The sequence below is a fragment of the Strix aluco genome, chromosome 1 (genome assembly GCF_031877795.1).
Source record: "Strix aluco isolate bStrAlu1 chromosome 1, bStrAlu1.hap1, whole genome shotgun sequence".
NCBI lineage: Eukaryota > Metazoa > Chordata > Aves > Strigiformes > Strigidae > Strix > Strix aluco.
Window position 1 is genome coordinate 14,184,695 of NC_133931.1, and position 17,685 is coordinate 14,202,379.

The 17,685-nt window shown below is 42.4% G+C and overlaps 1 protein-coding gene across 6 annotated transcripts in view; it reads right to left on the reverse strand.

The window, feature by feature from the left end:
• COL14A1 (collagen type XIV alpha 1 chain) overlaps nt 1-17,685 on the reverse strand; it is a 128,202-nt gene that overhangs the window by 780 nt on the left and 109,737 nt on the right. For 2 of the 6 annotated variants that reach the window (XM_074848524.1, XM_074848441.1), the window contains exons 43-48: nt 16,377-16,412; nt 14,973-15,039; nt 14,280-14,468; nt 2,616-2,693; nt 1,521-1,676; nt 19-725 (exon numbers count right to left, since the gene is read on the reverse strand). In XM_074848524.1, coding sequence (XP_074704625.1) covers nt 688-725; nt 1,521-1,676; nt 2,616-2,693; nt 14,280-14,468; nt 14,973-15,039; nt 16,377-16,412 — 564 coding nt within the window. In that variant the 3' untranslated portion in view covers nt 19-687. Of the gene's footprint in view, nt 1-18; nt 726-1,520; nt 1,753-2,615; nt 2,694-14,279; nt 14,469-14,972; nt 15,040-16,376; nt 16,413-17,685 lie in introns of those variants that run through there. The other 4 variants (XM_074848369.1, XM_074848255.1, XR_012626126.1 and 1 more) reach the window with 3 other exon arrangements.

Genomic DNA, 17,685 nt, shown 5'->3' on the forward strand with positions numbered 1-17,685 from the left:
GACTGGGAGTATGGGGAAGGTAAGGGGTAGGACCCGTGAACTACGTACGGCTGTTGCTCACCATCATAAAGGTCCTCGGGGTCATAGATTTGGTAGGAGTTATGTGGCAACTGCACTACTGGGATGTCTTGATCAGTTGGCTCACCGTATCCACCTTAACCCACCACCACCAAGAGTATTCATACGGTTAACACAGGAGAAGGGGAGTAGAAAATTAAAGCACTCATTAGGAAATTGACATTTTACATATAGATATATTTATATATAATGTGTGTGAGTATATATATATATATAAAATCTTTAAATACACATCTTTTATTCACATAAAGGAACAGTGAAAACATTTAACAAAATTAATAAGCTGGAGCAATTGGAAACCCACCAACAGACAGCCAAGTTAGTTGGAAACCACCACCAGAATTTGTCAAATGTCCAGTTGTAATACTGTGCTTATTATACACTGCACAATCTGCCTGCTTTCGCTTATTCCAATTATGGTCTAGAATACATGATTAACAGGCAAAAATGGGTCAGGCAATACTTTTTAGCAGTGCAAGGAAGCTAAGTGCATGTACAGCAGCTAGTGAGTTCATTAGTGGTAGGCAATATCGTTGATGGAAAGCACAGAAAAGTTCAGCATCCACCTCTGACCTTCAGCCAAATGAGACCTGAACCAGAATGAGCCTTTCACCTTCTGGATTGGTAGCCATTGTAAGGGATTGGGCCTTAAAACAGGAAATGAACAACGGGGAGGGGAAATGAGGAGAAAAGGATAGGAAGAGACGACAACAAAAACATTCAGGTAAGTAAAACATACAAACCAGCTCACAGGCAGATTAAACCATAAACATCAAACAAATACACTTTATGTGTAACATCTGTAGTAACTAGTGCTTTACTAATAAATTTTGATTTTAGGTTGGGCGACATAATTTTTGGTAATTGTGTTAACTTCCTTCCATAGCCTCTCCGTGCTATAACAAGACGGGAAAGTAGGATACAGAGAAGTTGTAGAAAGAATCATTTTCTCCAGATTGCTTCACTGGTTAATGACGGACACGTGCATCCCTGTGTCAGGTTACACTACTAGGGGTTTAGTAAGGGTCATGCTCTCATGCCATTCAGAGGCACACAGAAGGGGAAACTGAGCAACACATTTGAAAACTACAAATGTAAAAACTGCTGTCACGAACATGAGGAGGTGGGGGTTCAACACACAGGCTGCTGAGACGGAGCAGGCTCATACAACTACACAAACACGTACAGGACAAAACCCCACTATGTGGGATCCGTTTTACAGGCTGGGATCAAATAGTGGACTTCCTTTGGTCACTACGCTGGGGTCACCACCTTTTCCTGCTGCAGTCCCACAAAATACAGCAGCACTGGACACGCACGATTTTAGGGAGCTACCACGTTTTAGCGCAAGGCTTGCCAGTAGCCTCCATCTTACTTTGGCTGTTAGAAAATGCCACCCCCGCCTCTGCAAACGGCAGCCGCCCCGACTCCCGACTACTCACCTCCCATGCCGTAGCCAGCGCAGGAGGATGGATCGCAGTACCCCGGCGGGCCAGAAGGACCCTGTGAGCCGGGGGGCCCTGTGTGGCCGGCGGGACCTCGTGGGCCTGGAGATCCTGGTGGTCCCGGGCTGCCGGTTCGACTCTCTCCTGGAGGTCCTGCGTAGAAGCGGGAGTTGAAACACCTGAGTAGCATCTTTCCTAAAAGCAGGGAGTTGAAGCCACCTTTCCAGGCCTGGAAAACATGGCACTGAGTGTGCTACAAAGACTGCCAGGAGACAGCCTGAGTGGAGGAGCTAGGCATCCTGGCTCCAACTCCCCCAAGGCAAGCTGAGGGAAAGGCTGCAGCCTTCCCCTGGCAAGGAAGATGGACCAGCAGCCAGAGAGGAGACCCGCTCCCAGTGAGCCTCCCCTCTGGCTGCTGTGGCATCTTCCTTGCCAGAGAATTTATACCGGAGCAAACTTTTCACCAAGCATCAGACATTTGGAAAGGCAGTTTCACGGGGGGAGGACAGCCCTGGATGCCTGCACAGCTTCTGGATTCCCCCACTCCCTTCACTACAGCTTCTGGGTAATGCCGTGCCTTGATACTGGTACTCAATGCCCAGAATCTCCTAATGAAGTCAATGCCATTTTCCATTTGTTTCAACAGGACCTGGGTATCACCCTCTCTGCTTATTCAGGAGCTAAATATAAATCCCTGTGATTAATGTGCTTAATTAATATACATTTCTCTGTTAAGTCACGGGTAGGTATGACCTTGGGTTAATGAGAAAACAAATGCAATTAATTCAGATTAATTTTTTTCCCTTCTAGACCCCATCTCTGAAAAAAATACTTAAAACATTAAAAAAAAAGGTTTCAGAGAAGCAGTTTGTCACAAGGAAAAGGAAAATACTTGACTGATATACTAGACTGATTACACCATCACAACGTCATACTACACAGTAAGAACATTATGAGAGTTAAGGTGCCTGAACTACTGACTCTTCTGCTGCTTAAGCCTTAGAAGCGGAGAGCGGAGCCAGGCAGGTCTTAGCTGCTTTGCACATGGGTCGGAGTGGTCTAATCCAGATGCCTCAAACATAACAACTTTACCTGTAGATCCTGGTGGGCCTCGGGGTCCTTGTGTTCCAACACCTGGATTGCCTTTTTCTCCTTTCTCACCTGGTAAACCTAAGGAAATAGTACTCATCAGAGTCACATTTTGAACAAAACTGTGCAGTGTTTATTATTTAACCAGGATTATAGTTCCATGTGTTATTTTTCATCTAAAAACAGATGGCAGAGAAGGAAGGAGGTAAAAATAAAGAATTATTTGGTTCTTTTTTGCTCCATTTCCTGAGAGCCTCTCAAGGGAAACATGGCATTCCTGGGGTCTTAAACATTCCTGCTGCCATGGTGGTTTCATCAAGGTGGTATGCAGAGGCATCAGCCAGTTTCCAGGCTGCAGCTCCTGCTGGAAAGCTGCCTCTGGACTATACCAAGGTACAACTATTGTAAGTTAGAAGAATCCTCAGAGCCTCACAAAGCTGTCTATAAATTACTGTGTGGCCCAGAAAAGTCAAATTTTTAATGCTACAGCCAATTTTCCTTCAAACATTCACCCACTGAACAGTGGTTCAGCATACAATGATTCTACACATAAATGGAGTTGCCATGGGTTATTGCAGAGTCTTGCTAAAATGCAAAAAAGACGTTTCAGCACAGTCAAAATCTGTCCTCCAAATGAAGCCCAATGTAAGAGTTTCCCAGTCACAACACGTTGGTGTTCCAACATGCACAGCCACTGAGCTGTGTTCCTGCACTTGCTCATGGCCCTAAATTTCTATCATTGGATCTGATCCATGGGGATCACAGACCTAGTAATCCAGAGAAGGCACTACCTTCTTCCAGCTTTCCATCTCCTGCGCTACCACTACGGCATCCTATAAAAACACTTTCTATACGCAGCGATCACAATAAGTGGTGTTGAACTAAAGTAGGTGTCAAAACTACAAATTCCAGACCCTGAGTTTCCACCAGCGACTCGGAAAAGTCTCGTAAAGTCTGTGTTTGATTTGGACGGTTCAAAGACACCAAATCCAGGCTGGTTTGTGGGACTTTTCCCCCATTTTCCAGACCTCCCAGCACTGGTAATTGCTCTCATTGCTTCAGAGCTTCCACACTTTCAGAGTCAAAGCCGATATAGAGCACCTTCATAAAAACAAAGAAAGAAAAACAGCTGCTGTCCTCGATGGGGCAGTATCTACAATTTCAACTGATTGGGCTCCTTCCTTCCCTTCTGCTCAGGTACGTGCTGCCTCTTAGGGAAAAACATCTGTAGGACACCTCAATTTCGTAAGAAGCCATAGATTTTTTTTTTTCCTAAGCTAATTTCTGATAGAAGCAAGTAAGTAAGAACAAACTCTATGGAAAAAATTGTAACTAAAATCCATCACTGACAAAGACTTGCTCACATAAAGTTTCAGAGGCCACACCACTGCAATCAGTAACTCCATATGCAGTTACATCATTTTTAACCAAAGCATGCTGAGCTCTTCATCTTACCTCTACAACGTTTTTTTTATACTGTTCCAGCATAGTTTAAGTATAGTTTAAGTACTTCCTATTTCCTTTTTATACCTTTTATTTCCTTTGGTTGCACAATTTTGTTGTTGAGTTTAAAAACTAAGTCTTTTGGTGACCAGTTATTTTATTATAGAGAAATTATACAACTATAGCCACGTCTCACAGCATTTTCCATTAGGGGGTCTCCAAAGTTTTCCAAATGTCTCTAGTAACACTGTATTTTACAGGAGAGACTTGGCCGCCAAGAGAAGAAATACCATGGCCAAACTAAATCAGCAGGAAGTGGTAAAAGAGCAGGGGTGATAATCTGGGTGATGTTTACACCATTATTTTGCAAATAGCAGGTATCTCCCTCTTGCTCCTAGAGGATAGTGGGCAAGACAGTGAAAGGTCTTGTACACCTCATCCCTGAATTTATGGATAACAAAATATTTATAAAACTATTTCTGAAAGTGGAATCTTTGTGTTTGGTTGTCCTGTTCAGTCATTTGATGACTGCAATGCTGCATCAGTTTCTTCTGAGTCTAACATTACTCCCTGTCTATGTCAGCACGTTAGAAGTGTTACCAAATGTTCCTTTGACCAATGTAGGCACACAAGTGCCAGGGTGTACCCCAGAATGTGCTCTGACCTGGAGACTTTTAACTCATGCCTCTGAAGTTATCTCCATCCCAGCTAGACCCAATACAAACACGTTGATTTGATTATCAGAATTCTTCATTTCCTGAATCGCCTGCCAAGCTTATTGGCAAATTCTTGCTTATATCATGCTCGGTAGCCAGATTTCTGGTCACAGAGCTTGTTATCCCATGACTGGCGCTTCACACTGACTTCCACGAATGCTTCACAGTGATATTCAAGAACCTGCAGTTCTTGTGACCATGGGCTTGATTCTCCTTTGCTGGCTTAATACTTTCACTTGTGTTTACTATGACACTCAAAGCACAGTGAGTACCTCCTGCACTGTTTAAAATCTTAGATGAAATTCTCAAAATGATCTGTAACCACAAGTCTCAAAAGCTACAGAGCTGCTACAAAGCTAGCTTTTCAAAGGGCATTTAGGCTTGGCAGCAGGATGAAGCCTAGTCTGATGTGCACAACTCAGTTAAGCACCTACACTCTCTAGAGTACCTGAAGAGGGCTAGACATTTAGGATAGGTTGCAGAAGCCAGAGTGCTAAGGTGGTCACAATTAAATAAAGAAAAAATGCTGAAGGGAGACATGCCATGAATGTACCCCTCTAGGAAGAGCTCCCCGAGCTGACTCACCAGGACGCATGTTTTACCTCTCTATCTACCCATCTAGAGAAGTAGGTGAACAGACGCACACTGAAAGATTTAAATTATCTCAGTGTCATGATCCCACTAGTTTTTAAGAGCCTTAGTCTGGGTAAGAGGCCAGTAAGGTTTCAGAGGGCTGTGGTCAATAGGGTTTCAGGGGTCTCCTCTCCCCTTCTCTAGCGCCCTTCCATTTCCCAGCATATTTGAGCCCCCTGGAGAAGTCCAGAGCTCATTCCCAGTGTAAACAGAAGCACGAAGTGGCTCTGCTATGCTGAGACCCATCCTACATGCAGGAAGTGGCTCTGCTATGCTGAGACCCATCCTACATGCAGGAAGTGGCTCTGCTATGCTGAGACCCATCCTACATGCAGGAAGTGGCTCTGCTATGCTGAGACCCATCCTACATGCAGGCTCTGCAGATTTTTAGATGATGGCATATAGCTGAAATCCAGAATGTTGGATGTTCAAGTGCAGATAATCCTGATGATGTGGGTTTGTGTGGTGGGGTTTTTGGTAGTGGGGGATGGGGCTACAGCGGTGTCCCCTGTGAGAAGCTTCTCGAAGCTCCCCGGGCTCCAAGTCGAACCCGCCTTTGCACCAAGGCCGGGCCAATTAGTGACAGTGGCTGTGCCTCTGCAATAACATATTTAAGAAGGGGAACCTGAGAGGGGATTGGGGACTTTGAGGATGAGTTAGGAGAAGGACACCTATATGAACACCAAGGTCAGTGGAAGAAAGGAGGAGGAGGAAGGGGGGGAGGGGGGGTGTGCCAGTGCAGAGAGCCCCCCTGTATGCTGCGGTGAGACAGCAGGGCCACCCCTGCCACCACCATGGAGGTCACCAGAGGAGCAGAGATTTGCCTGCAGCCTGTGGAGCGGGAAGAAGCAGCCGCCGCTGTTTGTAATTCAGCGCTGGGAGGACTGCAACACATGGGGGTGACCCGTGCTCTAGCATCTTGAGAAGAATGCATCCCGAGGGGAGGACTCATGGCGTAAAGAGTTTGTGGAGGACTGTCTCCTGTGAGAGGGGAACCACTTGGAGCAGGAGGAAGGATGCGGAAGAGTGATTCCCCCTCCCCACCCTTACAGGAAGAAGTGGCAGACTGACAGCACCCCCCATCCCCTGTGCCACTGGGAGAGGGGGTAGAGATATTGTGAGCAAAACTGAGCCCAGGAAGAAGGGAGGGGTGGGGGGAGGTGTTTTAAGATATGGTAAGGCTTCTAAGTGCCCCATTCTGTCTGTTAAGTGTTGGTTTTGTTAGCGTTTGAATTAAAAGTGATGTTCTTGTTTTCTTCCCCTAATGAGCCTGTCTTTTGCCTATGACTGTTAATGGATGAGCCACCCCTTCCTGTCCGTATCTCGATTCCTGAGCCTTTTGATTCATTTTTTTGCCTTTTGATTAATTTTTTCTCCTTCCCAGCACTGGAGGGGAAGTTTGAGCAAGCAGCCGTGTGGTGCTTTGGTGCTGGCTGGGCCTAAACCATGACAGGCTTGGATACATGACTGTATGTTCTCCCCTACTCAGTGGTTCTGACTACCACCTCAAGGTGCATTAGGCCTGTATCGGGTCTGGCTGAGCCAGAATTGGTTTTCCCCTGTAGCAGCCCCCATGGTGCTGTGTTTTATGCTGGGAGCTGGCAGGGTGTTGATAGCACACTGGTGTTGTGGCTACTGCTGAGTAGTGCTTACACAGCACCAAGGCTCTTTCCAACATTTCCCCCCCACAGTGGGACGGGGTGGGCAAGATCTTGGGAGGGGACACAACCAGGACAGCTGACCCGAACTGACCAAAGGGATATTCCAGACCATATGACGTCTGCTCAGTATAGAGCTGGGAGAAAGGAGGAAGGGGGTGGGGTCACCCTTGGTCCTCCAAGGCAACCGCTACACGTATTGGAGCCCTGCTTCCTGAGAAGGCCTGACATCGCCTGTTAAAGGGAAGTAGAGAATAAATCTGTTTTCTTTTTTTGCTTCCGCGCGCGGACCTTTGCTTCGCTTTGCTTATATTAAAACTGCTGTTGTTTTACCCACAAGGGTTGTTTTGTTTTCCTATCTTATTTTCTTTCCCTTCTTTGCCCTATTGAGAAAAAAAGGGGAAAGGGGGGGAAGTGATAGAGCGACTTGGTGGGTACCTGGCATTTAGCCAAGGTCAAACCACCACAAGGCCAAAAAGACTAAGAATTGCTCTCTAGCCTAACTGCTCAAAAACTTGAGGGAGAGGGAGGCCTTGTTTCAGACTTATTCCAAGATCTAATACCCAAAACCACAGAGAAATATATTCACCAAACGACCACAAGACCTCCCAGTGGTGGTCATAGGTAGGAAAGGAATGCAGATTCAAATTTCCTGGAATTATGCTCTAACCATTTAGCCACTGGAAAAAAACTGGAGAGGAACTAGCACTGCCATCTCTTCCATCAAGCCTCCTTCACATCTAATCTTCCTATTTCTTTCTTGCTTGTACCACAACTTTCTTTACAACTATATTAGTTCCTACCAGCCTTTTGCAGGTACATAATGAGCACCCTCTGGCCAAACTACAAGATTACTAAAAAGAATGTGACAAGGTTGACCAAGGTGTAGCCTTGAGCTAATACAACCTTGTTGCTAAGGAAGGGCTCAGCAGCATGTTAGTACAACCACTTTGCTGATCTCAGAACAACAGCAGAGCAAATTTGTGTCTGACTGCTGTGTACTAACATACTGCAGTACACCTACCTTACCTCATGGTTGTACAAGGTACCTATTGGTCTTTTACAGACTGTTTTAGACTTTCAGATTATAAAGTGTCCAAAAGGTAAGTTTCAGGAATTTTATATCCATAGCCTTTGGTATACCTAGTTCCTAAATCTCACTGAAGGTCAATGGGTCTTACATGTTTAAATTACTCGGTTATCTTGAAATTTGCTAACATCTTTTCTTCTGGGATTCTTAGCAGCATAATACATGGGATTCCTGCTCTCACTGTCTTTCAAGTCCAGTATGAACCTTCTGTTTGCAACCCACTATTTGGTTAGCAGAGATTGCAGTTTCAGTCAGAAGCCCTGTCCAGAACCTTTGATGAATGACCGCATTGCATCATGTATATAGGAAGCAGTCATATGTGGCAGATATATGCTCTAACCTACATTTATATTCCTGGGGGAACCTCACAAAAAACACATCATCTGTGATCAACAACTGAATTCCACCCATTTTAAAGACAAGTTTCTCAGGCAAACCTCTTGTGCTGCATTCCAAATCCAGTTTCCAGATACCTAAAATTTGCTTAGCCCTGGCTTGCTTCAAAAATATGGAGGGACTCCTCTGTTACAATTCACTACTACTGCTGCAGGCCTTTTAACAAGATAAACTCATCTAAACTGTCTGTTACCATACATGCCCTGTAAGAAAATGCTTGCCATTTGCAAAAGGCAAAGGCTGTATGTGTGGATTGCTTTGATCATAAGAAGACTGGCCCATGACAAACCATTGCTTATCCTACTGTACAATAACGTTACATAGTGACTTCAAAGACAATTGCCACAATGTTTTCAAATCACAGCCTTCTATGCACTCATTTATTATTCTTTACACACACAAGAACACACACCCATTACATGATGTTCACAGAATAAACTGCAGTAAGAAATTATAAATATGGAACAAATCTACTCAGGCTAAGAATAAAATGTGCATTCTGGAACAGATTATAAACCTCTTGCACAGGGCTAACCTGCTTTGAAATCACATGGATATCAAGTTCCTAAAGCAAACATACTGAAGGCCAAAATCCAAGTCTGCTTCAGGTTTCTTTTAGTCTAACTTCCAGTAAAGTTTACCCAAGTGAAAGAGAACATAAACACTGAAGCAAGAATACCCTACTCCTAAGGCAAAACTCACACGAGTTAAAATCAAGCACACCATGGGCTTCCCTAACGGCCTTTCCGCCAAAGATCCTCAATGAGAGTAAGTTAACAGATTCATAGACTTAATGAGTCCCTCCTGTAAATGACAGAAGATTCAAAATTCACCCATTTCGCCTTCTATCAAGGTCATCTTTGCATTTCATTAGAGCATAGCTTACAGAAAGTCAACCAGACAAGACATCACTCTCCATGCAAGTTACTGCAATGGTTAATCACTCTCAGGAATAAAAGTGTGTATCAAAATTTAACATTTGAGTTAGAGTGGCTTCAAATTCTAGTAACTCTTTTCATATTTGTGCTCTGGACATAATTCTACAATATCACCAAACTGTGTCCCCGCCTCCATGCTAACCACTTTTTGATGTCCTCATCCAAAATAAGCAAAGGCTTGGGTTCAGACCCATGGAGATCACAAGCAACTGAAATAAATTGTTTCCAATGCTCTGCTAAAGATACCTCTGATTGTATCAGTTATTAAAAACAAAACCAAGATCATGAACACATTCTCTAGCAAAGAAAATTAAATGTCCATGGTTTTTGCACAAAAGGAAATCTTAGGTATTGCTTATCTATTTTTCTCTTTAACAGAATACTGTCCTTTGAGGAGAACTGCATATTGCAATTGAGAAAAATTAAACTGCTACCAAAAATGTCCTCTTTCAAAGATCTTCAGTTGTAACCATAATGTATAATAACACAGGGTGATTTTTTTTTTTTTATACAGATGAAGCTAAAATTGGAAATAAAAATATCTCATTGATGCAACTGGCAAAAGTTCTATTTAATTCCATGGGAATTTTGCCATCAGAGCTGTAAACGTGGCTTTTGATAACACACGTTTAACTAACTCTTTCATATGAAGCCAGGAAACAAATATGGATGAAGCTGTACTTGAGAATTGTGACTTTCCTGGTGACAGCTTAGGTATTTATTGTATTTTAATCATAGTGGGATGGCGTGAGTAGCCATACATTTTGTGCGTCACTTCAGGACACAGCATAAGAGCAAAAGTCCACCCAGTAGTAGAAGAATGACTGCACTTTCACAGCATCTGAAAGCTAGCAGTGCCTCAGCATAATTTTTACTATGGCCTTTACATTTTTTCCTTGAAGTTGAGAAAAATACCCATGTATTATAAAAATAACTGAAAAAAGCCCCACTCTGAATCTTTGCTTTTTTACATTATTTTGCAGAAGTCCAACTACTTCCTGAGTACTCAGAAGCCAGACATGAGTTATTTAAGTCCCAGTTCACAAACATAAAATCAAAAGATGTTCAAACTAGCTGAAATAAAAATAGAAACCAGTGCTGTGAACTAGTTAAAATAAAAATAGAGATGAGTGCTGTGAATAATCAGTGTTTGCGTTTGGTTCTTTCCAAATTCCTATATTTATGCAAATATATGAGAGCAAAATTCTAGTAATTTATCTGGGATTATGTACTATAGGGGACTGATAACACAATGTGGCCTCCTTAATCTTTAAATCACCATTCCAATTCAAATGGCCTGTTGGGGCACCAATAAAATGTTAATATTGCTAACAAATACTGAGATTGCCAGACACGTTTCTTTTCACACCATTAGAAAAATGCAACAGACAAGACCTCACAGTCTACAGCTAAAACAATAATCAACTGGAAAAACTAAATAACAAATGTCTCAGTGTGATCCTAATCCATTCACTTACGTCTACACTAGAAAAAATAGACCTCAGCTGGCAACAGACACTGAGAACTGAATCTGTCAAGAGAATGACTTATTCATTCTCACTGAGGTGGTCTTTCTTGGAAGGACCAGCTCAGTGTGTTACTAGTGAGAGAATACATGGGACACCCTGGACCTAGAAGTTCAAGTGGAGGTTTCTAGCAAAACTCCAGGACACTGTCTCAGTCCAAGCCTTGTTCCAAAACATCTGATTAACGCTTGGCAGAGTGACAAGGTAAACAAGGGAAAAGAAGCTATTGGCCTGGCAAGTCAGCAGAGAAGTTCACTGATGTCAAGATCTCTCACTGCTGACATTTTCCAGTAAAGCTCTCTTTGGTGCATGATTTCTAACCAGTTCAACACACTGCTTTCAGAAGTTCCCCCTTCTCACAGGCTGGGATCGAATGGGTGGTGGGCCAGAGAGGTGAGTAGGAAGAAACATCTAGCCTCCTCCCACCTTTTCTCTTCCCGCTCTGCCAGCACCTTGCCGCTCAGCTCTGAGGCAGTAACAGGTTCTTGCAGCAATCACAAGAGTTTGAGGGAAAAAAAGCAACACTCTACTAGATAAACAACAGGTCTTTTTTTTTTTCCTTTTAGTGTCTATTACTTTTTAGTACACTAAAACACATACTAAAGCGTACTAAAAAGTACGGACACTGCTGTCGCTGTTGCAGTGTATTTTCTGTACTTAAATGTGGAGGCTAATCTGGCACTAGTTTTGAACATTAACTTGACTTCATATACAACTAAAATGCTAATGACAGCAACGAAAAGAAACATATTGTTCATAAAGACTTCCAAGTGGCTGGCTGGAAATCTTCAGGACAGGACTATACATTGTGATTTGCTGAACAAGTTAAATACAAACAATGGTTCAGAACACAGCAAGGGATGGGGTCTGAGTCCATTTACCCTCCTCGCTGTAGTCACTGGAAATTAAAACCCTTTCCATCCAGAAGCAGAGCAATTTTAACCTGCTACTTCACTGTATGATATGTAGTCAGGAATCAAGTGAGAATTGGGAAGGCACAAGAAACTTCCAATCAATTTCCAGAAGCATTAGAAGCTGGTAAAAATAATTTTACTTTTCACTGATGCATTTTGGGGTTAGCTTACAGCAATTCCTTCGAAATGGATTCTGAAATATCCCAAGGGTCTGTACAGCTCAAAAGGTATCTTTCTGTTAAATAAACTGCTACTACATCAGGCACACTATCAATCTAAAATTTCAGTTGCTTCTGAATAAATTATATCCTCAGGGATTAATGAATTATGCTGGTTTTATTCCTAGGTTCTGGAATGAGCTCGCTCCTTGGTCTTCCAGGTTCTGTGCAAGGCTGCAGTTAGGTGTTTTCCTAAAAACTATTTCACTCTGAATAAAGACAATTATTTTGTCTTTAAGTTTACACATAGATTCTTTTTTTCTTAAAACAATCTCATTTTAGGCTATAAATACTGTAACACACTCCCAACATTTGGTACCACATTTTATGAAAATCTGCAGAGAGCTCTGTCTGGCTGATTATAGTTCTTGAAATATGCTTGATAAAGCTTGCTCTCTACCAAGTATGAAACTCCCCACAAGCACTACCTGCCAAAATCAGTCTCTTCTAACATCAGTTATCTATATAGATAGAAAAAGATAGTATTTTTAAATGTGGTTTTACCCTTTCTGTACTCAGTCCATTGCCAATACTGCTTACTAGATAATAATATTATCAGCAGTGGGTTAATCCACATCATGTTTCATTTAAATGGCTGTATCTAATTACTCTGTGATTTCATAATAGTACAACACGTGGGTCTGGGCCTCAGCACAACAAATACAATGGAAAATCCATGCTAAATGCCAGAAAGGTTTCCCTTTTCATAGCCTGGCATTTTGGTTCCTCCATTCCTGAAGCCCCAGCAACATATTCTGTGTGTTTAAACAGTTCCTACCTGAGAAACCATTTAAATTATAGCAGTATTTTAAGCAACTGAAATCTGCATTCAGTCTCTCCAGGTCACCACTTTTAAAGTCAGTTCTTCACTTGCCATTTCTTCCAATTTTCTTTCATACTTGTCTCCCATCCCCTCATTCCTCCTTTTTTCTGGACAGTGTCTGGTCTTTACTCAGCTGGAGCAGGCAGCAGTATGACTGACAGGCTAGTACCCTAAACTTTGCCTCTTTTTAAAAAAAGGTAATTATAATGACAGTCTTGAGGGAAAGGAAGGACCCACAGACTCACAGGTTCACTCACAGATTCACAGGTTCACTCAAAGACTTTCTTTTCAAAACAATGCTTTAACTCTGGTCATCATGGCTACTATGAACTGAAACTATTAAGCTCCTGAACTGAACAGCCTTCATAGCAATTCATTTTTAAAATCCCAGTTAGTGTCTTGAATATGACATTTGTCTCTTGGGTTTTTGGTCACTTCCTCACGTGATGATCTTCAAAGAACTTTCACAATCATAGATCTACTCAGTACTACCTCTGTGAGGTTAGGGCTATCCGGTACACCGAAGATTGCCATGGCTGCACAGAGAGAGTAAATCAAAACTTGTTTCTTTATTAGACAATGCTGGAGGAGGAAAGAAGTAAGGGATCTAGCCTACATGTAAGAATACAGAGGAGAATTACACAGAATCACAGAATCACAGAATCAACTACGTTGGAAAGGACCTTGAAGATCATCTAGTCCAACCATTAACCTAACACTGCCAGTTCCCATCTAAACCATATCTTAATTACTGTAAATGAACAGTTAATTGTATTACTTCTGTCTGATCTCACCATTTCCTCTCCTTGATCCTCTCAAACCCTCATAAACTGAAACTTTTTCCTTCTTCCTACCAACCTTGCTCCTTTCAGACTATCATGACTTAGAAATCTCGAGACTGACACATTTCAAGTTTAACAGAAAAGCTCAATCTTTTCTCAACACAAATCTATCACGTTTTGCAGCTGGCTTTCTCCAAAAACTCCTTTGCTTGTATATTTATAGCTCCAGCTCACTTCAGAGTCCTAAGATGAAAGCATGATGTGATGGGATGTGCCCAGTTAGATGCCACCAATCTTCAGTGGTTTAGGCATTAAACCTCTGTCTGATCCTGCCGAATCACACCTGGCAAAACCTGCATTACCTTCATGACAGAGTCTCCAGAGCTTTCATTATGGTTTGCGTTGAGCTCACCAATCAACTCATGAAAAAAATGTTTTTCTCACATTTAGACAGGAGACAAAAGCCATCAGAATATATCAGGAAAGGGAGGTAAATTTTTTGTATGCAAAGTACAAAAAATACAACCTACCTCTTTCTCCTGGTCTTCCTGGTTGACCAGGACTTCCTGGAAACCCTTGCATGCCTGGTGATCCTTGCTCACCCTGTGGCCCTGGGGCCCCTGGCCGACCTGGCTCACCAGGAGGTCCTGCGATGGTTCGTGTTGAGACAGACTGGCTTGGAATCTGGTTCAGAATTGAGTTATATCTTGCCATATGACCTGTTAGGAAACAATGTCCTCATTTTCAAGTTGCAGTGGAGAATTTGGTTCAGCTAAGTTTGTACAGAGCACTGGCAGGTCCTCAAGGCTGTGGTCTGTTGTTCTTTGATAATATGAAGCTTTGCACTTGGTGGAGAAACAGTGGTTTAGGGAGTAGACAGAAAAGCGGAAGAACTATTGTGTAGAATTTTATTTCCTTGCTTTGATGTTTGGGGTTTTTTTTGTATTTTATGTCTATAAGAATCTAAAACTGTTACAGCAGAAGCTTCTTTATACTACAATAGATTGGAGACAATTCAGGCTTTCTTTTAGATGCCTGATGCTAATCAGCTCTACTTGGATATGAATCCAGTTGAACATAAATCTAGTTGGAACATAAATCCTGCCTAACCTAAAATGAACAGATCCCCTTGGATGCTCTGAAAAGCATCATATCTATAAGTAATTGTGGCAGGAAAAGATCCATTCTAGAGATAGAAGCATATGAACCATTGCTGTACTTACCCTGGATGAGTTGTTCACACACTTGACGAGCAACAGCACGCACCATTGCTTGGGACTGGAGATCACCCTGGATAACAACAGCAGCAGTGTCATAACACAATTTTTTGCATCATTTCTGTCTTGAAAATGCTTAGAGCAATGAAAGACATTTATTGTCCCTGAGAGATTATATCCTCACAGATGAGAAAAAAAGCCAAACAAATTTTGCGATTTCCCTGGTTCCCATTTCTGTTTTTAGCCAGCGAACAGAGGTCTGAGAAGATAACCCTAATGAGAGATTTGGGGACGTGCTTAAAGCCACATACTTCTCACCTTCAAAACATTAATCACAGAATCACAGAATCATCTAGGTTGGAAAAGACCTTGAAAATCACCTAGTCCAACCATTAACCCAACACTGACAGTTCCCAACTACACCATATCCCTCAGTGCTATGTCGACCCTACTCTTAAACACCTCCAGGGATGGGGACTCCACCACCTCCCTGGGCAGCCCATTCCAACGCCTAACAACCCGTTCTGTAAAGAAATGCTTCCTAATATCCAGTCTAAACCTTCCCTGGTGCCACTTGAGGCCATTCCCTCTTGTCCTATCGCTTGTTACCTCATTAAAGAGACTCATCCCCAGCTCTCTGCAACCTCTTTCAGGTAGCTGTAGAGGGCGATGAGGTCTCCCCTCAGCCTCCTCTTCTCCAGACTAAACAACCCCAGTTCCCTCAGCCACTCCTCGTATGACATGTGCTCCAGACCCTTCACCAGCTTCGTTGCCCTTCTCTGGACATGCTCAAGTAATTCAATGTCCTTTTTGTAGTGAGGGGCCCAAAACTGAACACAGTAATCGAGGTGCGGCCTCACCAGTGCCGAGTACAGGGGTAAGATCACTTCCCTGTCCCTGCTGGCCACGCTATTTCTGATACAAGCCAGGATGCCATTGGCCTTCTTGGCCACCTTGGCACACTGCTGGCTCATGTTCAGCCGGCTGTCAATCAACACCCCCAGGTCCCTCTCTGACTGGCAGCTCTCCAGCCACTCCTCCCCAAGCCTGTAGCACTGCTGGGGGTTGTTGTGGCCCAAGTGCAGCACCCGGCATTTGGCCTTATTGAAACTCCTACAGTTGGCCTTAGCCCATCGCTCCAGCCTGTCCAGGTCTCTCTGCAGAGCCTCCCTACCCTCGAGCAGATCAACACTCCCACCCAATTTGGTGTCATCTGCAAACTTACTGAGGGTGCACATTAACGTAGCTATGTATAAGACAATGTCTGGAAAAGAAGGAAAGTTTGACTGATTGCACAGATAAAACTATTGTACCTGTAAACACAGAGAAACAAATTGTCAGAGAAAGCTTTTTATGAGACAGAAGGCCAGAACAGAAAAAAAATGGTGGCTAACATGAACATAGACTTACCCGCTCACCCCTTTCACCCTTAGCTCCAGGAGGACCCTATGGAAAGTTTCAATACAAAATTAATTCTTGCTCAAAATTTATAACCCCTAAACATTGTCTCCCTTGCAACATCACAATAAGAGAAAAAACAAACAAGGAATAAGGTTTCAGGAGGCTATGTGACAATAACGAATATACTTTTTCCATTTCAGTACACAACAAAATGTTCATCTTTGGCAATTACATGAAGACAATGACTTTCTCAGGAGTTCATCACACACTGAATTCTCTTGTTTAAAATTGCAGCAAGGGCAGGCCATATGGCATTTCACATGGCTGAAATGGATCTATTTATCACTGAAGAAGAGAAGGCTGATGCAACACAAAATATCAGTCTGAAACTTGTAGCATTTGCTTCACCAAGGCTCTTCACCCACTAGGAACAAGCTGTCTGGGGCAGTTACAACTTCACTAGTGGAGGTTTTTTGAGGCAGGCTAGACATCTCACAGGAACTCCTGAAGCGAGGAAAGATCTGCATGAAGAGGTAACCAGCTGACTGGATGCATCATTAAAGCACAGCTTATTCTATCCTGGGAAAGAAGGAACTCCTACAAAGACTGCAAGATTATTTCTAGGCCTCTTTTCTATTACTCTACCTTTAGGGAAAGACAGCTATTGAAACTCAGTAATTTTTCACCCACTTAACTGTTTTTTTCGGAACTACTAGTGTCTATACATTCACAGCAGAGGTCTTAGTATGACTCACAGGAATATCTACACTCTAGGAAATTTAGTTCAATATCTGGAACATGTGTTTGGACAGGAACTGAATAGTCAGCATGTTATACATTGATAGTAATAAGTTCCATAGCTCATCAAATCTCCTTAGTAGACTTCATGATTACACTTAGAAACTATGCAGAACCGAGCATTAGGTTATTACCTTTGCTTATATATTATCAGTCATTTAATTTCCACTTAACCAAATAAAAATGCTTGCATTGGACTAAATCTCCAAAGCAAACTGAATTTTGAAAAAAAAAAATATTCTATTCTACAAATCGAGTCATAAGTACATATTCTGATGCCTTTAAAAATTAAATAGAACGTTCATTGGAAAAAAATTGAGCAGGCTTTTTAATTAACCAAGTGGTCAAATGTTAAAATGTTAATACATAATATTATTTGAACTGTTACAGGGAAAAAGATATCCACTGTAAATCTTCTCTTTTATGTAATTTACACACTCATTTTATAGTTGTATTCCTTTCTTCTAGTTAAACCGTTTGGATTTCTTTATTATAAAGAAAATAATATCTGAAAGACAAA